The 24,246-nt window shown below is 62.6% G+C and overlaps 2 protein-coding genes across 2 annotated transcripts in view; one reads left to right on the forward strand and one right to left on the reverse strand.

Moving 5' to 3' along the window:
* Positions 1 to 24,246, forward strand: part of LRPAP1 (LDL receptor related protein associated protein 1) — a 229,491-nt gene that overhangs the window by 36,027 nt on the left and 169,218 nt on the right. The gene's annotated exons all lie outside the window — the stretch shown is intronic.
* RGS12 (regulator of G protein signaling 12) overlaps positions 3,510 to 24,246 on the reverse strand; it is a 60,482-nt gene continuing 39,745 nt past the window's right edge. Inside the window, 14 exon segments of the mRNA XM_084884537.1 lie at positions 3,510 to 4,789; positions 4,791 to 5,013; positions 7,676 to 7,829; positions 8,095 to 8,165; positions 9,457 to 9,553; positions 10,884 to 11,010; positions 11,326 to 11,399; positions 11,650 to 11,844; positions 13,326 to 13,402; positions 14,512 to 14,662; positions 14,929 to 15,108; positions 15,975 to 16,118; positions 17,080 to 17,172; positions 17,446 to 17,615. Coding sequence (XP_084740663.1) covers positions 4,549 to 4,789; positions 4,791 to 5,013; positions 7,676 to 7,829; positions 8,095 to 8,165; positions 9,457 to 9,553; positions 10,884 to 11,010; positions 11,326 to 11,399; positions 11,650 to 11,844; positions 13,326 to 13,402; positions 14,512 to 14,662; positions 14,929 to 15,108; positions 15,975 to 16,118; positions 17,080 to 17,172; positions 17,446 to 17,615 — 1,997 coding nt within the window. The 3' untranslated portion in view covers positions 3,510 to 4,548.

Genomic DNA, 24,246 nt, shown 5'->3' on the forward strand with positions numbered 1-24,246 from the left:
CAGCCTCAAGCTACCAGCCCCTCAGGGCCCCTGCACGTCCATGTGGCAGAGGTCCTGGCAGACGCCACAGTGTGGGGAAGGTCCCAGGCCGACGGGGACAGGGGCATGAATCGAGCAGGGAAGGCAGAGGCTGGGGCCCCAGTGCTGGGGGTGCAGGGCCCAGGTTCTGTGCCATGGCACCTGGGGAGCCCCTGCTGGTCACAGGAATACCCAGGTCTCCCTGCGCCCTGCCCTCATCCAGTCTGTGCCAGGCAGGCCTGGGTCCTTCAAAAGCTGTTCAGCACCTGGGCCCTGCCCCTTCATCCCGCCCCTCCCGCTGGCGCCACCTGGCCGGCCGAGGATGCTGGCCTGCCCTGGGAGGTGTGCGGAGAGCGCTGCAGGAATGAGGATTCTGGGCCCCAGGAGGGGCTGGGATGGCAAAGGGACTGCAGGGGGAGAGGAGGGGTCCCAGGGCCCCACGAGGCTGCAGGGCTGCTCACAGGGATCCAGTGGCTCCCGACTGGGTTGTGGCCAGTGGAGAGCTGTGTGTGTGTGTGTGTGTGTGTGTGTGTGTGTGAGGTGGGGGCGGGATGACTGTCAGCATGAGACCTCCCTGCCCCCCCCGGGCTCAGGGACAGAGCCGGCCCTGCTGAGACCCGCCTCATCTTCCCTGACCCCCAACTCTCCTGGGGGCTGTCTGCGGGGCTTGTCCTTCGGCCAAGGGGGCTGGGGCCACAGTAAGTGGTGCCTGGGCTAGGGGGGGGACCCAGCTCTGGGTGGGGCTGTTCCAGACAGGACTGGCCCTCAGCAAGGCCCCAGGCACTCGGGCCCCACACAGACTCACTGCCAGCCTCGCTGCAGGACGCAGCTCACAGGCCAGCGTGGGGCAGAGGCGGCTCCAGAGCCCTGTGCCCGCCCAGCCTGGCTGCCAGCTGTCTGCCTCAGGCCCACAGCCTCACCTCACAGTCCTTCCTGGCACCTGCCTGGGTTCCAGCTGCGCTCTCCTACCCCTTGGCCACACCTGGGCCTTGTGTTAGGGCTGTGCTGCCCAGGTTAGGGATGCCAGGCGGGCTTAGAATCTACAGGTGTCCATAAGCCCAGGGCCGAGGGTTCTCAGGTGCCCACAGCAAGCAGGCATCTCGACCCGTGACCCACAATAGACGCCGAGTCCCGCCCCACGGACCAGCCCTCCCTGGGCCTCCATTTCCCTGGCCTGGCTCCGCTTCCTCCGTGGGATCAGGAGCCTGTGTCCCCAGCTGCTCTGCAGCCCTAAGTCCCACCCTACTGCACCCAGGCCTCCATGAGCGCCTCTACGTGGTCCCCAGGGCTTCCCCAGCTTGTCGGTGTCAGAGTGCCCGGCTGCATGGCCGGGTGTGTCCATTTCAGACAGCGGGGAAGGGTTTCCCCTGAGGTCCGAGGTCATTTAGTCATTCAACCAACACCCCTCCGGCCTGCCCACTGGGATCCGCTGCCCCGGCTGTCACTGGCTCCCATGCTCCACACAGGGCTGCAGGCGGGAGGTGGGGGCAGGCGCTTCCACTTAGCTTCAGGGTGGAGAGGCCAGGGTCTGCCCCAGGTCCTCTGCCCTGTCGAGGGCGTTTGGAGAGTAAAGGACCTGCGGGCCCACTCAGGCCAGCAGCCTGGCCCCTCCCGTCCAGCCCTGATGGGCACGGGGACAGAGGCTGCAGGGGCAGCTCAGCCCTGGCCCGGAGCCACAGCCGGGACCTATCAGCAGGCCTGGGCAGGCGTGTTGTGTCGGGGCCGGGGCAGCTGGTGCAGGCCGAGGGCCAGTATGGTAGAGGGTGGCCAAGGCCCCAGCTCTTCCTGCCTGCCCAGCCCAGGTTTGCTTTCTGAGTAAGTGGCAGCCCCAGGCCGGTGACTCATGGCAGCAGCCCAGCCCCGTGCAGACGGGCGCCGAGGCCCGGTGTCAGGGCCTGCCCGGAGCTGCTGAGCTGTCCCGGGGCTCCAATGGCCATTTCCAAAGGGTGCCTGTGCCACGCCCTCTACCAGATGTGAGGCCGGGCCTGGACCTCGCCTCCGCCTCACGTTGCCCAGCGGACTCCTCCCCGCACGGCTCCACAGCCGACATCAGCAGACGAATTCTGTGGTTCCAGCTCGTCAGCCCCTGGGGGCCCCGCTGGAACGCCCAATCGGGGTGCCAGAGCCACCTTGTTGCTGTCCACGGGCCCTTCCTGCCCCCAGAGGGACCTCCTTGTCCTCCTTTGCTGTGGCTTCTGCCCACATGCTCTGACTCGTCTGCTAGGTGGGTCCTTTGTGTCCTTCAAGGCCACCCTGCCACCTCCCCCGTGAAGCCTCCGGGTGCCCCTCACTCTCACAGCACAAGGAGACTGGGCACAGCTAAACGGAAATACGGGGAGGGGAAGGAGGGCAGCCCTGGGCACCCCACCCCACCCCACGCTTCCTCAGAGGCGGAGTCCCTGTGAGCAAGGACTTCACAGCCCCGACCGAAGCCCTGGTTCCGCTCGTGGCCACAGCCCCCTCCACTGGGATCCAGCGGGAGGGGTGGCGCTGTGACAGGCGGGGGCGAGGTTAAAGGTCCTCATGCAGCCCTAACTGGTGTGGCTCAGTGGATAGAGCGTCAGCCTGTGGACTGAAGGGTCCCAGGTTCGATTCCAGTCAAGGGCATGTACCTTGGTTGTGGGCACATCCCCAGTAGTGAGTGTGCAGGAGGCAGCTGATCAATGCTTCTCTATCATCAATGTTTCTAACTCTACCCCTCTCCCTTCTTCTCTGTAAAAACCAATAAAAAATATATATATTTTTAAAAAGGTCCTCCTGCAGCCAGTGTGTGCTGAGCGCCCTCAGATGAGGCCACGTCCAAGGAGAATGGGGACGAAGGCTTTGACGACCGGACCCAAGGGCTGAGCCCAGGGAACAGAGGGCGCCTGTCACCAGGGGGGAAGCCTGAGCTGGGAGCCACACACCGAGTGCTGGGGTGCGCCAAGCTGGGGGCGTGGAGCCGCAGGGGCCAGTGGGAAGTGAGAGCCAGCCCCCCACAGGGCAGCTGCGAATCTCGGCTCCAGCCCCCAGGAACAGGCGGATCAGGCCTGGCGGCCTCACCTCCCAAGGCGACAGCAGAGGCGGATGCCCGTGAGCCCCGCTGTGCTCAGGGAGAGGCCCGGGCTGCCTGCCCCGCCGCCGGCACAGGGCTGCCGCGGGTACTTGCATAGTGCTTGAGAGCATCTGCCGAGTGAACGACCTATTTTAAAAGCCACTATATCGCCCTGGCCAGTGTGGTTCAGTGGATAGAGCATTGGCTGGGGGCTGAGGGGTCCCGGGTTTGATTCAATCAAGGGCATATGCCCAGGTTGCAGGCTCGATCCCCAGTGTGGGGTGTGCAGGAGGCAGCCGATCCATGATTCTTTCTCATCCTTGATGTTTCTATCTCTTTCTCCTCTGAAATCAATAAAAGATATTCACCCACTGGAGTCCCTAAAATGCGTGACGCTTTCCTTGGAGTGAAACACAGGTATAGTTTGAAGTGGCAATAAATAGTCAAGGGAGAGAAGTTTTGGTCCAGTCCAGCCATGAGCTGTGGAGTTTATTCCCCGGGAGAACACGGCCCAGACAGGGCGACAGGACACAGGCGCGCAGGAGCAGGGAGGTCGCGGTGCGTGCGGCAGGCGACAGCATGCACCCTGGTCCGCGCGGGTCTGGGGAGGCGCCGCGGTCCCCACAGCGCAGGTCCTCCGCCAGCCACCAGGGAAGCAGGGACCACGCCCCACCCAGGTGCGGCTGCAGGTCCCGCAGACCAGGCTGCCCTGGCCGGTGACACGGGCGTCCCATCGCCTGCCGGTGGATCGGGACCGGCACTTCCGAGAGTCGCGAGTGTGCAGAGGAGCAGGGCAGCCTGCTGTCAGCGTGGACACCGAGCGGGCGCCTGTCCACCCAGCGGGGACGCACACGGGCCGTGCACAGTGCGGGCGGAGGGCACTCGGAAGCCCTCACAGCAGGTCAGAGCCTCGCCTCAACTTCCAGCTGCGGCTCCCGGGACAGTAACACCCCCCCCCCCCCCCCCCCCCCCCCCCCCCCCCCCCCCCCCCCCGCAGCCTCACGGCACCGAGCTCAGTGAACAACCCAGCTCACGCTTCCTTCCGCAGTTTGGGGCAATGCCTGTGACTGCCCGGCCCAGGCCAGCCCCGAGGTGGGCTCCGTGCCGAGCGTGTCCTGTCACCCGGGCGTCACTCACTCCTCAAGACAAAGGCCCTTTTCAGTCTCGAGACAAACACGAACCGCGCTCGCTCTCCCATGTGAAGAACACATACGTTTCCGGACTCCCCGGACGGGGTGAGGGGTGAGGGCCGCCGTCTGCTCACACCACACGGCACAGGCCGGGAGGCCTCCGGGACCCGTCCTGACCACACTCCGACCTCAGCTGTGCCCGACACCTCCGGGCAGACCCGCCCTCAGTAACTACGGTAACAGAGGGGACGTGCCGTGAAGAGCCTCGTTAGACGGGCATGGGCAGAGGGAGGGCCTCCCACATCTGTCCTTTTGTTGGGGCCCAGGCGGACGCTCCCGGGAACAGCCCGGGAAAGCGGAGAGCAGTCAGAGGTGAGCGGGGGAGCCGTGCCCGGCGGTACCTGGAGCGGGAGGTCCTGCCGGGTCCTGCGGGGCAGGGGGCGGCGGCAGCAAAGTGCTGCTGGGGCTGCTGATGTCCCCCTCCCCGGTGAGCATCAGGTCGGCCACGTGCTCGCCCTCCAGGGTCTGGACGCCCCCGGCCTCCGCTTCCTGCACGTGGGGCGTGGGCGTCGTGGGGGTGGTGGAGGTCGTGGAGGTGCAGAAGGGGGCTGTCGGCGGAGCTGGGGCTGGTGGCGGGGCTGGTGGAGTGTTCTCGGCTGGGCGCCCAGGGGTCCCGGGGCCGGGGTGCCCTCTCCTGGCCCGGGGGGCCGGGCTCGGGGGTGCCCGGGGGCAAGCGCAGGAACTCGGGCAGCACCAGGTCCTCCTTCCTCAGCAGCCCGCGCTGGTCGTCGGCCCGGTTGCTCTGAGCCTTGGAAATAAGCTCAAAAAACGCTGTTGGGAGGAAACCCGTGGGCGAGTGTGAGAGCCTCACCCTCGGCCCCCGGCCACAGTGCACGCCGGGAAAGGTCTCGTCTCACCGTCCTACTGCCTTTGGACTGCAGGCTGAGGCCAGGAGGTCCCGCACCCCTAGCACTGGGCCCACACAACTGCAGTAAGGCCCAGGCTTCTAGAACAATCCAAGCAGCCCTAAGCCTCCCCCAAATCTGTGAAGTCCAGACCCAGTCACCCACACCCATGACCCCCCATGGCCGTGCTGACAGCTCGGGGATGCTGGCTGTGCTCTGGTGAGGGCGTGGCGCTGGGGACCTTGACACGCAGCCCTGGCTCCTTCCCACATGAAGGAGTGACCGCAGAGGCTGCGGCACGACAGGGCCAGTGCTGGGCGACCTGCCTGGGCCGGAGGAGGGGCCGGGAGCGGCAGTGTGAAGGGGCCTTGGTGGTGGCCCCAAGCCTGGGCTCGGAGCCCTTGAGCCCCTCCGTACCTGCTGGCCTGGCTCTGGCACGCCCCTCCAGAGCCATCTCACTGGAGGGCGTTTCCGGTGGAGCTCAAGACCACGGTCAAAGGAGAAGGGTCCGGCTGAGCTTCTCTAGAGCCCAACCGCTCTCAGGCGTGAACCAGGACAAGGGCTTTCAGACCTGACATCTAACGCCTCTCAGGAAGGCGCCAGCCTCAGCGTGGGTGTGCGCTCCTGCCCTCTTCCGAGAGCCCACCCTGAGGGCTGGGGCTGCAGGGCTATGGCTGTAAGGGGTGTGAGGGTGCAGGGCTATGGCTGTAAGGGGGGGGTGAGGGGTGTATGGCTATGGCTGTAAGGGGTGTGAGGGTTGTTTGGCTATGGGTGTAAGGGGGGGTGAGGGTGTAGGGCTATGGGTGTAAGGGGGTGTGAGGGTGTAGGGCTATGGCTGTAAGGGGTGTGAGGGTTGTTTGACTATGGCTGTAAGGGGGGGGTGAGAGTATAGGGCTATGGGTGTAAGGGGGTGTGAGGGTGTAGGGCTATGGCTGTAAGGGGTTGAATGAGGGGTGTAGGGCTGTGACTGTAAGGGGATGTGAGGGGTGTATGGCTATGGCTGTAAGGGGGGGTGAGGGGTGTAGGGCTGTGGCTGTAAGGGGGGGTGAGGGGTGTATGGCTATGGCTGTAAGGGGGGGTGAGGGGTGTAGGGCTGTGGCTGTAAGGGGGGGGTGAGGGGTGTATGGCTATGGGTGTAACGGGGGGTGAGGGTGTAGGGCTATGGCTGTAAGGGGTTGAATGAGGGGTGTAGGGCTGTGGCTGTAAGGGGGGTGAGGGTGTAGGGCTGTGGCTGTAAGGGGGGTGAGGGGTGTAGGGCTGTGGCTGTAAGGGGGGTGAGGGGTGTAGGGCTATGGCTGTAAGGGGTTGAATGAGGGGTGTAGGGCTGTGGCTGTAAGGGGGGTGCGGGGTGTAGGGCTATGGGTGTAAGGGGGGGTAAGGGTGTAGGGCTATGGGTGTAAGGGGGGGTGAGGGTGTAGGGCTGTGGCTGTAAGGGGGGTGAGGGGTGTAGGGCTGTGGCTGTAAGGGGGGGTGAGGGGTGTAGGGCTGTGGCTGTAAGGGGGGGGTGAGGGGTGTATGGCTATGGGTGTAACGGGGGGTGAGGGTGTAGGGCTATGGCTGTAAGGGGTTGAATGAGGGGTGTAGAGCTGTGGCTGTAAGGGGGGTGAGGGTGTAGGGCTGTGGCTGTAAGGGGGGTGAGGGGTGTAGGGCTGTGGCTGTAAGGGGGGTGAGGGGTGTAGGGCTATGGCTGTAAGGGGTTGAATGAGGGGTGTAGGGCTGTGGCTGTAAGGGGGGTGCGGGGTGTAGGGCTATGGGTGTAAGGGGGGGTAAGGGTGTAGGGCTATGGGTGTAAGGGGGGGTGAGGGTGTAGGGCTGTGGCTGTAAGGGGGGTGAGGGGTGTAGGGCTGTGGCTGTAAGGGGGGTGAGGGGTGTAGGGCTGTGGCTGTAAGGGGGGTGAGGGGTGTAGGGCTATGGCTGTAAGGGGGGGTGAGGTGTGTAGGGCTATGGCTGTAAGGGGTGTGAGGGGTGTAGGGCTATGGCTGTAAGGGGGGTGAGGGGTGTAGGGCTGTGGCTGTAAGGGGGGTGAGGTGTGTAGGGCTGTGGCTGTAAGGAGTGTGAGGGGTGTAGGGCTATGGCTGTAAGGGGTGTGAGGGGTGTAGGGCTGTGGCTGTAAGGGGCACTTCACAGGGAGCTGGGCAGCTGAGCAGGTGGAACTCGGGTAAAATCCAGTCACAGTGACAATATGAGTCCTGATTCTGCTTTTCTGTTAGATATTTCCAAAGGGGAGACCACCCCTCCACCTCTGCGGTGGCTCCTGCAGGCCCCCTGACGGCTCAGGGCAGAGGTGGGGGACCCGGGCCTGCTTGCCTGGCGCCGCCTGCTGTGAGGGCCCTCTGACACTTCCGAACCTCCATCCAGCCTGCCAGGCCCACCGCGCTGCCCCTGCCCCCCGGGGGTCCGCCCTGACTGAGGGGCCCGGCTCTCAATCTGCAAACCGGGGTTCAGCCCCAGACTGACACGGGAACATACTCCATGTGACAGGACCCACAGTCACCCCAGTGTCAATCGCTCAGAGAACGCGCTGACGAGAGGACTGGAAACGGACATTGAATTCACTGAAACACGTCAAGTTTAAAAAGTACACGTACCCTCTGCTTCGTCCAAATTAATTTTCTGATATTTTTTTTTCCCAATCTTTGCAATAGATTCTTCTCTCTTTGAAAGCCGGGGATCCCTAGCATTTTTTCCATTTTCTCCTTTTATTTTAATAGAATTAGACTTGCCTAGTGTTCTCTCCTCTCCCTGCATCAGAAGGAAAGTCAAAGTTCTACTCACAGTTCAGACACGACAGCACAGGTCATGACGGGCGGGGTTGGAAATGGGACCCACCACGGGGCAGCGGGCTGGCGGTTCAGGCCCGGGGCGGCCCCAGGGGGACGAGAGGGCACCGAGAGGGGCTGCCAGCCCGACCGAGAGTGGTGGGCACCGGCGGGCAGCACACGGCTCTCTGGGGAGCATGTGACCGGCATGCGGGGAGCGGGGCGCTGCGGGCCGGGCGGGGGATTACCGTAGCCGAGAAATTTCTGGAGCTGGAGCTGCCCGCGGCGGTCTGTTTGAGCGGCGTTCCTCTCTGTTTGTCTGGGTGAGGGCGGAGAGGAGCGTTAGCCAGTGCACTGGCCTCGCTTCCCATCTGCGATCTGTGTTCTTAGGCAAAGCGGGGAGACGACGGAGTGACTGTCCCTTCCAATCTGCACATGAAGGCCGAACGCCCGGGGCAGGACCAGGGGCGGGACACCTCCTCCGCCTTGGCCAGGGCAGGATGTGCTCTGTGTGTGTGAGTGTGTGAGAGTGAGTGTGTGTATGTGTGTGTGTGTGTGTGTCTGTGTATGTGTGTGTGAGTGTGTGTGTGTGTGTCTGTGTATGTGTGAGTGTGTGTGAGAGTGTGTCTGTGTGTGTGTGTGTGAGTGTGTGTGTGTGTGTGTGAGTGAGTGTGTGTGAGTGTGTGTGAGTGTGTGTGTCTGTGTGAGTGTGTGTGTGTGTCTGTGTGAGTGTGAGTGTGTGTGTGTATGTGTGAGTGTATGTGAGAGTGTGTCTGTGTGTGTGTGTGTGAGTGTGTGTGTGTGTGTGAGTGTGTGTGTGAGTGTGTGTGTCTGTGTGTGTGTGTGTGTGTGTGTGTGTCTGTGTCTCTGTGTGTGTGTGTGAGTGTGTGTGTGTGTGTGTGTGTGTGTATAGAGGGCCACAGATGACTGGACTCCACGTACTGGGATATTTGAAGGTGAGACGACTAAAGAAGTTGTTTCGTGGACTATTTGGTAGGAATATTCTCTAGAAAAATAGTCACATATTTTCAAATACAACCACTGCCCCCAGTCAGGGCTGTGGTCTGGCCTCAATGGCCAACCGAGCCCCAAGTCCACTCCTCCGGCCCCGCTGGGCTGCAGGAAGGGCACTGGGCCTCCCGCAGCTGCTCAGACCCTGCACCTGCCCGCGGCTGCCTGCAGCCCCCCTGCACCCAGGACCTGGCGGAGGAGCAGGGTGCAGGCACCCCAAGACTGGGGCAGGCAGGCCCGCTCTGCTTCCACAGGGGAGGAGCCACTGCCAGGCCCGCCGCAGGTCCCTGGGGAGGCGGCAGGCACTCGGAACTGAGCCAGCCCGCGGGCATGTGGTCCTGCCCCAGCGGGCCCTCCACAGGCCCCGGGGCGTCCCTCGTTCACAGGCCCAAGCTGTGTCTGTGTCTCGTCAGCGCCCCGCACCAGGCGTGCTGACCTCGGGCAGTCTGGGCACACGGCCTGCCACCAGGTGAGGCCCTCATGCTCCTGGTCCTGTGCCTCTGCCCAGGCCGCGGACAGCCCGGCTCTGCGGGGTGGGGCCTCCGGGGGCTCAGGAAGGGCTGGTGGGAGGCAGTGAGAGGGGCCCTCAGGTCACTCACCTTTCCCTCTGGAGGGGTCCTTCTCCTCCAAGATGACCCGCTGTCCATCCAGGCTCGATATGGGGGCGCCGAGATCCAGGGGCTCCCTCTCGCCACTCTAAAGACCAAGGTAGTGCACGTGACTCACTGAACCAGAACTTTCCAGAACACCTGCCTGTCGTCCAGCTGCTAACAGCAAGACCGGTCCAGCCTTGACATAGTGGTACGCCAGGTGACCCCGGGGGCCACTACCATGGCTGGGCTGCCTGAAGGCAGTCCTGAGTGCCAGCCCGAAGCCCGGTGCCTGGACCTCGAGTGACAGCTGGTGGCCTCCCTGTGCCAGACCCAAGCCCGGGTGAGGACACGCGGTGAGGCTGCGAACCTCTCAGCCCGCCAACGTCCTATTTCAATGGCATCGAGTTGGCATCCAGGTCTCACCCTGCTCACAGCCTGGACGGGCCTCGCTCCACTCCTGTGGGCACAGTTAGGGCATGGCAGGACACAGCTGCCTTTGTGGGCAAGGCGCGGAGCAGGCCGAGGTGGGACACCAGCATTCAGGACCCACAGCTGCTGCTCAGAAAGAAGCCTGCACGTGGAGCCGGCTTCTTAAATCCCTGATGTGCCCAAGACCACCGCCTGCAGGAGGCCGGGCCGGAGCTTGCCCCGTGAGGCGGCCACCACGCTGGCCCTGCCTCTCATGGTGTCGGTTCCAGTGGACGCACACACTCAGGGAGGGGCAGCTGGTGTGTCACGTGTCATGGCCTCCACACCCAGAGCCCTGACCACCGGCCAGCCCCAAGCCCCACCACTGCCCTGACTAACCCACTTACAGACAGGAACACAGGCTAGACGGCCGCACAGTAGCTTGGGGTCTTGAGAGAGAGAGGGGCCCGGGGAGCCTGGCCCGTCCTCTCCGCCAGCACCTCGGACTCTGGGTGGTGCTCCCTGCTGAGGGGAGGGGCCTCTGGCCTTGACCAGAGTTGAACCCGGAACCCTTCAGTCCGTGGCTGACACTCTACCCCCTGAGGCAAAGCGGCCCCAGGGCGGGAAATTTCACGGGAAGATGCACCCGGGGAGGCCGGGCTGCCGAGTGCGCGAGGCGGAGGCGCCTGTCTGCTGGGACCTGCACCTGCTCAGCAGAGCTCAGGGGTCTGGTCTGTTTCTCATTTTGGTTTCCCAGGACCAAAACCACCTCTCAAATCCCAGCCTGGCCCCAGCCCCCGGGAATGGCTGAGTCAAAAGAAAGCAGCGCTTCCCTCCACAGGATGAGACAGCGGGGACGGAGGCGACACCTGCCGCCCGGCCAGCGTGGGGCGGAGCTAGGGCGTCGCAGCTGCTCGTGCACCTGGTGGCGCCACGGCGCTACAGGTGGGGCCTCAGGCACAGGCCCTGCGGACAGGCACCCGTTTGCCAGCTCGGGACTCACCACAGGCCCCCACGTCACTCACCAGCCTGGCCACCAGCTCGCTCAGGTGCAGGCCGTACTTGGCCACCACGGGTCGCAGCACCTCCGTGACGGGCTTGGTGGGCTTGGCCTTGAGCCCCACGGAGCGGTTAATGGGGACCAGATCCAGCCTGTGGGGGAGAAGCGTGAGCACATCCGAGCACCCACCCAGCCTCCACTTCGCTGCGCCGGGCCCCTGACCCAGCCCAGGTTCTGGCTGAGGAAGCGAGCGGGGGGCTGCTGGAAGGGTTTCTGGGAGGAGAGAGGGGCTGTCACACCAGCAGAGAGAACCCCTCCCTCACAGGATGGCCAACTCCATGCAGCTTGGCCACCCCTGGGTGTGGCCCTCTGTGGTCATGGGACAGGAGAGCGGCCCGCTGCCCACCCCGTTCAGGACGGGCCCAGCCTCTGGGAGTTCACGGGAACGGCAGCTTCATTTTTCTCACCGAAATAAAGTCCGTTTTTCTAGGCGCAGGTCCCTAGATGCCAAGATGCTGCTGTCCTGATGCAGCACCAGAGGCTTGGGGACAGGAGGGAAAAGAGGTGCTATCAGAGGGAGCGGGCGCCCTGGTGCTGCAGACGCCCTGGTGCAGGGCCCTCTGGGGGCAGCAGAGGCGCCGCTGACACAGACCCACCCAGCATGCAGGGCCCAGCCGCAGGACCGCCCTTCGCGGCCTCCAGCAAACGCCTTAGACACGGAGCGCAGAGCAGGTCAACGCCAGGGCCTAACACCAAGGGCCAGGAGGGCAGCGGGTGGGCCCCACCAGTACCTTGTCCCCGCCCACCAGGAAGAGGTCCAGGGCGGCCCCATTGATGCCATGCCGCTCGCAGAGCCCGGCCAGGACCTCCTTGATGGGGAGCCCCGCCCGCACCAGCGCCGTGCAGGGCGTCCCGTCGGGCAGCTGGATGCGGCAGTGCTTGGCGGCCTTGTCCCTCTCTGGCGCCAGCGTCCTGCAGGCCTCTGACTGGGGAAGAGATGGCGCAGTCACAGGGAGCTTGCGGGCACCCCAAGAAGAGCTACGGGAGCTGGCAGCACCTAGGGAGGCACATCCAGCTCCAGAGACGTGGGCCCGCGGGGACACCTGTGCTGTGCACTTGGGCGGGGGCCTCGCCAGCACAGGGACAGCTGTGCCCAGGCCTTGCCCAGCCTCGGACCCAAATGCTGCCGGGCCCCATGCAGCCGGCTCTCCCCGAGCAGGCCGCGCTGTGACGCTGAGCTGCCCTCGCCCACCTCAGTCCGGGGGGACCACACGGCGGCTGGAACACCCCGGGGCCTGAGGACCAGCCCAGCCGGGGCCCCTCTGCTATTTCCCGTCATCTTTCCGCCCGACCTCCCGGCCCAGGCTCCAAGGCCCCCCTGAAAGGAACAGCCTGATCCAGGGGAGAGCAAGCTGAGGGCAGGGGCTGGGGCACTGAGGGGCAGGCAGGGCTGGGGGCACAGGGCTGCCCTGTCAGCATGAGGGACAGACCGCCGTCTGCCCAGGGAGAGCTAGCGGCCTCCTCCGGAGCAGGAAGGCATCCACCTGCCAGCCGGCCTGAGAGCAGCGGACACACTGCGGGGCGGGCGGGCCTCTCACCACAGCAGCCTCCGGGCAGGGCCGGGCTGCCTGCAGGGCTCTCCCAGGCCCAGAGCTCGGGAAACTACCCGTCAGCACCTGACCCCTGCGCCAGCCAGCGGTGCTCAGAGGCAGGACTGCTGGGCGGCGGGACGGGGGTGAGGCCAGCCCAGGGCAGCGGGGGTCTCTCCTGACCCTCCCCTGGGCCTGAGTCACAACTCGCTTCCTCACCGGAAACGCCCTGCACAGGCCCTCTTGTGGGGCTGGCCTGCTGGTCACTCCGGGCGTGTTCCCTGGATGCTGTGAGTCCCCAAGGACTCAGAGAGCCGCTCTGTAGGCGGCAGACCGATGGCAATAGGCCCAGCAGCCCCTTCCCAGACAGTGGGTCACGGGACCGCGGCCAGCGTGGTTCTCATTCAGTTCCGCTGTGTCCAGGCGGCCCGTGGAGCAGTGGCGAGTGACGCCGGTCAGCCCTGGCAGCGGAGATGAGGTTCTGCTGCTGCCCGACAGGTCCCAGTGACCAGACGCCACAGCGGTCAGGCTGCCCAGCTGGGCCCGCTCAGCCGCCACCCAGGCGCGGGCCCCCAGGCAACCAGACAACCAGAGAGCGGGTGTGAGGACAGAGGGGTCCCCGGGGACCTCCAAACACATGATGTCCGGGGCAGTGGGACGTTCAAGGACGAAGCAGCTGCCTTCATAGTTTTCTGTTCTCAGCGGGACTCTGACAGCGGGACTGAATGAGAACCACGCTGGCCGCAGTCCCGAGGAGCACCGTCTCCCAGGCTCCTCACCGCCTCAGGAGCCCTCAGGCGTGGGTGTGGGCTTGGTGACAGACACCCCGTGGGCTCCGTGGGCAGCGCGCCTGTGGGCCGAGGGCGGCGGGGACTCACCAGGTCTAGGCTCCCGGCAGAGGACACGGAGCCCTGCGACTCCCGGCGGCCCAGGCCTCCGTTGGCGTGCGGGGCGTCTTGAGGGGAAACACAGAGACTCAGATCACACAGCCTTAGTGTCCCACTCCACACAGAAACCCACCCCTGGTCCCAGCCCCCACCCCACTCCCCAGGCTGAGCACAAGCAGGCGAGGGCAGAAGGCAGGACGGATGGTAGGACCAACAGGCCTCCAGAGGTTCTGCCGCCCTCCCCCACGTGCCCTCCCGGGGCTGCTGCAGCCCAGGAGCCCCACAGCTGCAGAGACAGGCTCCACTCTGTCCGTCCCGTCCCCCCGTCCCGCCCCCGGCGCAGCGGCTCCGGGCAGGTCAGAGCGCAGGGCAGTGCTCCTGGGCAGCCCTCCTCCCTTCGTTAACTGGATTCTGACCCAGCTGGTGGTTTCTGGGCCTGAACAGAAACTGTCCCCTGTGGACAGTGGTGAACACCCAGCGGCCACCACACCTTTACCTGTGGCTCATGTCACGTCTTCCCACCAAGTCCTAGCTGGGGCACACTGTGGTCACTGACTGAACTCACGTGACCCCAGGCAGAGCTGGGAACCCTGAAAACCCACCTGGAAGGGCCTTTTCCAACCTGGGGTCTGCTGCCCAGTCCCTGCTGTGCCAGCCTGGAGGCAGCGGGCACGGGCACAGGGGAACCGGGGCCCCTGACCTTCTGAACCATTGGCCCACCTTCCAAAAGCTGATTCCCACATCACCAAGTCCGATTCCTGGGCAGTGCTCTCTAACGAGCCGCCAGACTGGGGACTCCAGCCTCCGGGTCCTGTTGGGGGACAGACTGCACGAGGCGCGCATGACCCAACTCCTGGCACAGCCTTTGAGATTTACAATAAAAAGACTATTTGGACAAAACTTGTGGGCGCACCATGGCCTACTCTGAACCACAGGAGGGCGGTGCAGCCCCGAGCACCGGACCAGAGCCGCCCGGACAGAGCCGCCCGGAGCGCGGGCCCCGGTGTCGTCTTTCCTAATTGGGTGTATTTTCCAAATGTTTCCAGCGCCTATTCCTGCTGGAGCCAGAGGAGCACTGGAGAGGACAGGCCACGGGAGAGGGCGGAAGACCTAAAGCCCCGTCTGCCTGGTGGCCGCCCGCGCCCGCTGCCATGGCCCGCCACCGCACCCCACAAACCGTTTGCGTGGTCCCCGTGGCCCTTCTTCTTCTGGGACCGCCCGGTGCTCCTGGTCCTGGACCAGGAGAAAAACACGCCCTTCCGCTTCCGTTCGCTGTCCTCGTCCAGGTCTTCGTTCAGGGACCGTCCTGATCGCGATTTCCCCGTCAGCTGTCGCCAAGTGGAAAACAGTGAGAAACCAAGTGCGTGGCTTCCACACGCATGGCGCACTGGGCAGCGGGGAGGAGCAGCGAGGCAGTGAGAGCTGCTCTGCAGGCGACGCAGGCCCGTCCGGAGACGGCGGCTGGACCCCAGCGGCCCCCCGCCCAGCCCCAGCCCGCGGGTCCGAGGAGGGGCCTGCACTCTCCGGTGTGAGGGAACCCCCATGGCACAGCGTCCCCCCGCAGAGCAGCTCCCACCGGGATGCCAGGCGGCACCTTCTTTGGCGTGGACACGTTGGAGTGGTCCGAGCTGACGCTGTGCTTGGAGGCCGGGCTGCTGGGCACCTGCTGCGAGTCGGGGAGGGAGCGGCCCTCCACCTCGGCCAGAATGCACTCCTGGTACAGCGGGGACTTGAGGAAGCGTGTGTAGCTGTCAAACTTCATCAGGTTGAAAATCTGCAGAGCCCACGCAATGACGTTGGTTAAGAGAACAGGAAGTCACCTGCAGGCTCGGGGCTGGGACCTCAGGCACCTCTGGCCTGTTCTGAAAGGATGTCATTAGCCCGTTTTCTCCCCTCGCCCCAGAGTTCCTCTACATCTGACTACCCTTTCCTGTAACACGCAGTCTTTCATTTGACACAACCAAGTCCCAGCACCCCCATGGGGCCAGCCCCACGAGGAGACGGCACCGCGAGGTGCGACCTTGGGGAGCTGTACTTGTCAAGAACGGCCCCAAACCAGTCCCGCCATGAGGCTCAGGGGTTGAGCATCAACGTATGAACCAGGAGGTCAGGGTTCAATTCCTGGTCAGGGCACATGCTCGGGTGCAGGCTCCATCCCCAGGAGGGGGCATCCAGGAGGCAGCCGATCACTGATGTTTCTCTCTCTCTCTCTCTCTCTCTCTCTCTCTCTCTCTCTCTCTCCCCCTCCCTCCCTCTTTGAAGCAAAAACATATTTAGAAAAAAAGAATGACTAAACTCATGGGCATCTGGGGGAGCAAGGCCTGCGTGGGACACGCTCCCCTCTGCGTCCCTGACTCAGGGCTCCGCTGCAGGCCTCTGGCCAGCCCGTGGGACGTGCTCTACAACCAGCTACATAACACCGGCCCGGCACACTCACCACCACAGTGACGCGCTGAAGTGGGAAACTCCAAGCTTACCCAGCGGCTGGGCAAGAGTGAGCTTACTCCGCACAAGTAGAGAAGGGCACCAGAACAAACCGCTTCTCCTGCTCACAACCACCCGGCTTCTGCCCCGCTCTGCGCCAGCAGCACTGAGAGGCTGCGGGGGGCGCACACGCGGCAGTGGGGGGCGCGGGCTCACCTGGAGCTGCTGCTCCTTGAACATGTCGGGGTGCGGGGCGCTGAGGATGTCGTCTGCCAGCTGGGCCTGGCTGTCGATGTTGACAGGTGTGGTGGCTTTGCTGCACAGGAACGTGCTGAAAATCTCCCGGGCCCTGTAGGAGAGCTGCCAGAACACGTGTGTGAGCCATGTGAGACCGCAGCGCCCCCAGCTCCTGTAGGAGAGCTATCAGGACACGCGTGTGAGCCATGTGAGACCGCAGCGCCCCCAGCTCCTGTAGGAGAGCTATCAGGACACGCGTGTGAGCCATGTGAGACCGCAGCGTCCCCAGCTCCTGTAGGAGAGCTATCAGGACACGCGTGTGAGCCATGTGAGACCGCAGCGCCCCCAGCTCCTGTAGGAGAGCTATCAGGACACGCGTGTGAGCCATGTGAGACCGCAGCGTCCCCAGCTCCTGTAGGAGAGCTATCAGGACACGCGTGTGAGCCATGTGAGACCGCAGCGCCCCCAGCTCCTGTAGGAGAGCTGCCAGAACACGCGTGTGAGCCATGTGAGACCACAGCGTCCCCAGCTCCTGTAGGAGAGCTATCAGGACACGCGTGTGAGCCATGTGAGACCGCAGCGCCCCCAGCTCCTGTAGGAGAGCTGCCAGAACACGTGTGTGAGCCATGTGAGACCGCAGCGCCCCCAGCTCCTGGCTGGAGACAGCCCTGGGGCAGTAGTAAACAAAGTACAGGCCAGCATGAGACAGAACTTTCCCAATGGCGATTCCTAGCGTGCGGCACCGCCACCACCACCACCGGGAGCGCCAGGTGCCAGTGCGCGCGCGCTGGTCTCTGTGAAGTGGGGCTGGGCTGGTGCAGCCCCGAGGTCACGTGCTGCCAAGTGGCCTCACTAGATGAGGGGGGACCAGGCTGGAAGCCCTCGTGCTGCCCTCCCCCCTGCGCGGGGGCGCGATGCTGGCAGGCATTTCGCAGGCTGTGCTCAGCACAAGGAAATGCCACCGCCGCCCGAGAAGCCGCTCTGAGTGTGGACCGTGTGAGGGTGCTTTCACACCCTCTCCACCGCCCCAGTCCGCAGAAATCCTGCCCGTGCCCCCCTTCCTGGCACCAAGGAGCATGCGTACCTCTTTTTTGTCGTGTGCGGGCACATGACTAAAGTATTCACAGGCCTGCCAGAATAGAATGTTTTCTTCACTGAATTCCTTCCTTAGAAAGTCCTAGAAAAACATGGTCAATGAACTTCCACCCAGGCTCGGAGGACTGGGTCAGTATTCCCGGGCCCGCCTCCCCGAGGGCTGCTCCCAACCTTCCCTCTCCCTCTCAGAGGGGGGCTGGGCTGGCCACAGTGTAGCCGAGGCGGACATACCAAAGCCGCCCTGCAGGAAGGAGCCATGCGGTAGCCCCCGGCACGGCGCCCAGACCCTGTGGGCAGCAGGACCCGCCCTCCGGCCTTATGAGACTCCGATGCTGAGCCCGGGCGTCCTACTCACGGAGAAGTACCGCACACCCAGGGGGTCCTGCAGGAGACGCTCAAAGGACACGGCCCAGCTGGCGACCCTCCGCTCGCGCAGGCGCCTGCAGCTCTGCACGCTGGGGAGGCTGGCATTGCTGCTCAGGCTGTGGTTGCTCACGCAGTCCTTCAGGTCAGTGCCGTTCAGCTCTGTGGGACCAGCACAGACCTCACTGCAGGGGCGGCCCCACTCCTGCCTGCAGCAGCGACTGGGGGCTCTCACCAGTGTCTCCTCTGGCACCGCACCCGGCACCGCACCGGGCGCCCAGGACGGCCCTGGGCTCTTCCAGGCACCGCGGACAGAGCGCGGGCCGGCGGCTGCAGGCGGCACACTCGGCAGAGGCGGCGGCCACAACCACGAGGCGCATGAGGGCGGGGCGGGCCTGTGGAGCCGCCCACTCACACTCGTGCACTCCTGCCGTGGGCTGGGCCGAGCGCAGCCTCCAGGCAGTCCAGAGGAGGTGTTTCGGCACACCTGCCGGTGGGGACAGGCTACCCTATGTGGTAAGCGCCACCTGTGCCGCAGGAGGCTGGCTGCCGAGCCATCTGCAAAAGGGCACTAGAGACTGCCTAAGCACGTGCACACACATGACACTAACAGGACATTGCGTGTCAACTGTGATGGGCAAACTAAAAAGTATTTTAAACGCAGGAAGAACAGAGGGCACAGTGAGATTCAAACGGAAACTAAGCCGTGGCTCCATTGTCTTCATGTGAGCTCTCGAATAACGCCCCACGGCACCTCACCACCTCCTGTGAGCACCCGATGCCAGTCCCCGCGTGGGCAGGCCTGGCAGTGAGGTCTGAGAGGAAGGGGTGGAGGCCAGCCGGGCAGGAAGAGGGACATGTCCACAACTGAGGGGCAAGCTGCCCCGTGAGACGGCCCATTCCCGTGTCCCCGGGGCTCTCCGTCTGCGCCCTGGGCCTGTGCGCAGCCGCTGCCTGGCTGGTCGTGGTGAGGTGACCAGCGCACTAGTTAATGGGCTCCAGCTCCAGGCCAACCATTTAGGAGGCGTCTTAGCAGTGACGAGGGGTGGGGGCAAGGGCAGGGGCGGGGAGAAGGCTGGTGAGGGGCAGGGCGAGTGGTCAGTGGGGACGCTCGCCTTTCGATGAGCCCCTCGGCAGACGTGCCGACAATGAGGCCCACAGCTCCAGGGGCAGCTCAGAGCCCGGAGGCTGCAGGGAGGCCGGCCAGCCCCCGCACCGGGGAGGGTGCGCCTGCGGGGCCAGGAGTTTGGCCACCTGGGATCCATGTGCCCACGTGAAGCTCCTCTGTCCTAAAGGCTCCGGAAGCATTCCCACATGGAAAGGAGAACAGGGCAGAGGCATCTGATCGCTGTGCTGCCCAGGAAAACCCAAGTCAGACTCAGAAGCTACGTGAGACCGAGGTCACTGACTTCCCTGAGGCCGCTCAGCCCTCAGGCTGTGCGTGCCGTGTGTGTGTGTGTGTGTGTGTGTGTGTGTGTGTGTGTGATGAAACGCGGCCTCAAGAAGGCTGACGGAGCCTGGCCACACGCATGCACGCTCAGCAGCAGGCCGGGTGTGCAGAGGGGTCCTACAGAAAGTGACCTCACAGGGGGTCTGGTCCTAAGTCCTACACGGGGCAGGCACAGTGGGTGGTCCGCCCAGGCCTCCGCCTTCTGTGGTAAAGGCTCCTCTGCCCGGAGCCCTGCCCGGATCTGTGCCTCCAGGGACACACCTGTGACCCGCCTCCTTGAAGCTGTAACACCGGGAAGGGGAAGGAAGAGCTAGCAGCGCAGGATCCTAACTGCTGTAATCCGACCCCCTTGCCCTCCCGCCTCCAGTAATCTCCTTCCATCCCCTCCTGATTCCAAACGCACAAACAAGCTGCCAGCTCATTCTCGGAGCATCTGGGATCTGCTCCAGGCATATGCTCAAATAAACTCATAAAAATTCTCTACAGGTTTGGATGTTTTGGGCATCGACAGGATATAGGAAATACTCCCATGTACACTCACACATGCATGTGCGCGGTCTCTCTCTCTCCCTCTCTCTCTCTCTCTCTGGCTGGGGCCCAGCTCTGAGTTTAACGTCTGTCCAGTAACTGGAGCACGGAGGGGCTCAACACCATGACGTTAATGCTCCCTAATTAGCATCCAGCCCAACGCACTTCCCAACAGATGTTGATGAGAACTAGACAAGCTGCGTGTGAGGTTCGTGTGGAAAACCAAGCCTGAAACAACGGAGAACAAAAAACAAGGGTGAGCAGGGCCAGCCTCCCTCCAGTAACCACGTCGCCGCTGGTCCTGGGCTGGGGCAGAATCAGACCCATCACTGGACAGAACGCAGCTGGGCCACTCAGTCAGCGGAGCAGACCCCCCCGCCAATAGCTGCTGAGAAACGGGCCTCCGATCCCTCCCACACACTAAAGCCAATGCCACTGGCCAAAGACACTGAAACCACGAAATTAAGAAGCACGAGGAAAAAACAGAGTCCCATCTTCAAGTATCTGATGAGGAGCCGCACGGCACAAGCCCGGAACATAGGAGACAACAGTGATTCGACGGCACAGGCCGGTGGGCGCCGGAGGTGGCGGGTGGTGGCATGGGGGAGGGGCAAGATGGAAACTTCCAGATATAAAAGGGACGCGTGCTGCGAACTTTATGGACAGTAAGGGGACTGCAGTTGGCAACACTGTGCTGTGTGTCTGAAAGTTGCTCAGAGAACAGATCTGAAGATTTCTCTTCATGGCCCTAGCCAAGTATCCCAGTTGGTGGGAGCATCGTCTGGATACGCCAAGGTTACAGGTTCAATGCCCGATCAGGGCACACACAAGAAGCAACCAATGGCCCTGGCCAGTTTGGCTCAGTGGATAGAACGTCAGCCCACAGATTGAAGGGTGGTGGGTTTGATTCTGGTCAAGGGATATACCTCGACTGCAACCCCTGACCCAGATCGAGACAACCAATCGATGTGTCTCTCTTACATTGATGTTTCTCTCTGTGTCTCTCCCCAGACCTTCCACTTTCTCAAAAAATCAATGGAAAAATAATCCCAGGTGAGGATTAACAAAAAACACACAAAGCAACCAATGAATGCATAAAAAAGTGGAACAATGAATTGATGTTTCTCTCAAATCAATAAATTAAAAAAAAAGACGTTCTCATCACAAGAAAAGTTTCTGTAATCATGTGAGGTGATAGACATTAACTAGACTTATTGTGGTGATCACTTCACAACATATATACATCACATCATTATAGTACACTAACCTGACACTGTACATCAATTATCCTATATAACAAAAGCCTAATATGCTAAGTGTCTGTTCGTTTGTTCAACCAATCAAAGCATAATGTGCTAATGATATGCTAAGGCCGCTCTACCGCTCACTATGATGTGCACTGACCACCAGGGGTAGATGCTCTGACAGGTAGGTGAGCCTCCTGCTGGGTTCTGACTGATTGGGACTAAGTGAGATGGGCTGGACATGCCTTGGAGCCTCCCGCATTCCCTCTCTGGCTGGCCAACCTCCCATGTCCCTCCCCTGCCCCGATCGTGCACAGGTGGGGTCCCTCGGCCTGGCCTGAGTCCTCTTGTAATCTGGGACCCCTCGGGGATGTTGGAGAGCCAGTTTGGTCTGATCCAGCAAGCCAGGCTGAGGAACCCCGCTGATGCACGAATTTGTGCATTGGGCTCTAGTGTCTCAATAAAAAATAAATAAATAAGATAGAATCTCTGTAAAAAACACCATAAGCTAAGTCAAAAGACAAAAAAGAAACCTTAGGGGAATATATATAATCCATTATACACACAAAGGACTTTTTCTTTATGTTTAAAAGTCCTTCATGTTAATGAGAAAAAACTCCATAAAGCAGAGGAGCATGGAGAAGAGTATGACGGTGACCAGCAAGAGCTACGGTGGCTGCTAACCTGGTGGCAGTGTGTGCAGCTCCCCCCCACAAGCTACGAGTTTAACGAGGGGCCACTTGACACCTACTGCCGGCCAACGCCCTCAGAGGACCTGAGCAGAGGGCCCTGTGTCTTTAACCTGATAAACAAGATGACCTCACAGATGAATGAGCTCTTTTTACAACACTCGCACTATGAGCACCAGCACATCTGTCACGAGCTGCTTTCCCTGGAGGCAACGCAGGATGCATGAGGACTGAGGGGAAGCGGGGAAGCCCCCAGGACAGGTGAGCCGGGCAAAGCCCCTGGCCGGAGAGGCCTGCCGCCCGGGAGCAGTGCCTGGTGCCCCGGGGCTGTAACACACAGAGAAGGCCAAGAAGAGAAGCTCCTTCCCACGCACACGAGGTGGGCAGCCCTGAGCTCTGGCCTGCAGGCCAGTGAGGGGCCGGGGCCGGGGCAGGGGCCTCGGAGCTGGGGAGGCAGGAGGAAGACCTCAAGCTGCAGCCGAGCCGTGAGCCAGCGCGGTGTGGGAGCCGTTATTTCCCATGAAAGGTGTTTGGATCCAACAGCACCGCAAGCAGACTGGCCCGGAGGACTCGCACAGGCCACGGAGAGAGGCCGTCCACTCTGCCGTCCCTACCCCGGGGTCCTCGTTCTCCCTGTCCCCTGACCCCATAGGGTCAGACCATTCCTGCTTCTTCCTTCCAGCCTCCGTTCTCTCCTATGGAAATGCACCCACCAGTGTTTGGTTTCTGACTGAACACCCACTGCCTGCTTCCTGGCCCCCAACTCAAAAACCAGGGGTGCTACAGACAAGACAGCAGACCGTGACGGGAGGCCGGGCTGCACACCACCTGAGGCCGCACCCCAGCGCTCCCCGCTGACCAGCCAGGGCTCCTGGGACGGGCCGTGCACAGAGCACGCCCATACAGAGCGGGAGAGCCACGCCATGGTGGAGAGCCCCAGGGCCGGGGGAGGCGGGAGCTGCCCTCGTGGGTTACAAAAGCCCAGTATGCTCTGCGTCCTCGCCTCACAGGGAAGGCCCTCACCTCGATCCCTACCCCCAATGCTGGACCTATGCACACCCCTTTGGGCACTCTCGGCCTGCTCCTGACACAAGGAGAATGGTGCACGTTTATGAAGGATGACCTTGAACCTGAAGTGGAATTCCTTCCAAGGCCAGCATTCCCACCCACCTCCAAGGCCAGGAGAGGACATCTCCAGGGGCCCCTGCTGCCTGTGCCCTCTCGGACCAGGTGGGTGGCAAACCAGGTGCCGCCCCCAGAAGAGTCCACCCGCCGCCCAGCAGGGCCACTTTAGGGACATTTCCTGGGTTTCGGTGTCGCTGTTGTGGTTCCTTTTTCTTGCAATTGGCCAGCTGAGTAGAAGAAAGCTTTCCTGGTGATTGGGTTTCTAAAGTCCGTTTCAGATTTGCTGAAACTGGAAACGCCACCCCTTTAAGTGGCTGGACACACCTGTGGGCTGCCTGGTGCAAGCAGTACTGCAAGGTGTTCATGTCAGAGACCTGTAACCAGGCTTTCCCCGCTCCTGTCCCTCCCGGCTGTCTCACCCAGACCCGCATCCCGAGTCCAGCACAGCCAACGTTTACCTCCTGACCCCGGGCGCCTCGGAGCCGGCCGCCTGTGCCCGCCGACTCAGCCCCACACACATACCTGGAGACCGAACACGCCAGCCTGCCCCCGCCAACCACAAGGCGCACAGACCACGCGGACTTTACCTGGGTAGAGCTGATAAGAGCCACTGTGATGCCATTTAACCAAATACTTCCAACCATTCACTGCAAACCACCCCTCTGAATCCATACCAGGCTCAGCCGGCACAGCCCCCGGGGCCCCGGGCAAAGGCTCGGGCCACACACAGAGACATTGCTCCTTAGCTCGCTCCCAAGGAGGAAATTAGTGTGCTTTCTCCAGCGACGCAAAGGCAGGAGGACAAAGGCGACTCCCTGCCTGCAGCTCCGGAGGGAGAGCAATAGTGCCCAAGCTCCCAGCAGCGCGGGCACATGCATAATTCACGAGCCCAGCCTGCGCTGCGCGGGGCTGAATTATTTACAGCCAGCACGGTGCAGACGCCGCACTGGAGCCACAAGTGGCTGGGCTTGGTGCACGGCTCTGCCTGGGTAACTGGCTCTTAGTGGGAGGAAAAGTACTTGTAGCTTTTTATAGCATGTACTAGTGCCCCAGTGCACGGATTTGTGCACATTGAAGGAAATTAATTAGAAGGTGGCCAGCGGGGAGGGACTAGGCGAAACAAGCCAGACATGCACTGGAGCCAACCTCCTAGGGTCTGTGGAGTGAGCGGGGTCCCTACAGCAGGTGGGGTTGGTCAGCCTGGCCTGCGGGGATTGGGCCCAAAGTGGCTCTCTGACATCCCCCGAGGGTTCCCAGACTGCAAGAGGGAAGTTCTCAGGTGACAATGCACCCCAGAACTGGGCTCCCTCTTCTCTGATTCTAGGATGTGTCTCAATGCCCTTTGACCTCAAGTCCCTGAGAGGCTGCGGAGCGGAAGCAGCAGAGCGCCAGGCTCTGCCCTAGTTGCAGGCGCAGCCTCTGTCCCTCATGGTTGTGAGGACCGAGCATTTTAGACACGAATGCCTCCGGGACTAGCAGACAGAGCCCCTGGCGAGTGAGTGATCCGGGACAGGCGATGCCGGGGAAGCCTTCCCTCGCACTGGGATCGCCCTTCACACGTGCCATCTGTTTGGGACAACTTCTTATTGATGTCATTTCAAACTCAGAAAGCTTCCCGAGAACAGCAGAGGAATCCCACACACCTTGCAGCCACTCACCGCTGCCTATTGCCGTTTCCCCATCAGGCTCCGTCTCTCCCCTCACTCCCTTCTTCCCATACCTTTCCCCTAACATTCACACTCACACACACACTCACA

This window comes from Pipistrellus hanaki (genome assembly GCF_964339955.1).
Source record: "Pipistrellus hanaki genome assembly, chromosome: 1".
Lineage (NCBI taxonomy): Eukaryota > Metazoa > Chordata > Mammalia > Chiroptera > Vespertilionidae > Pipistrellus > Pipistrellus hanaki.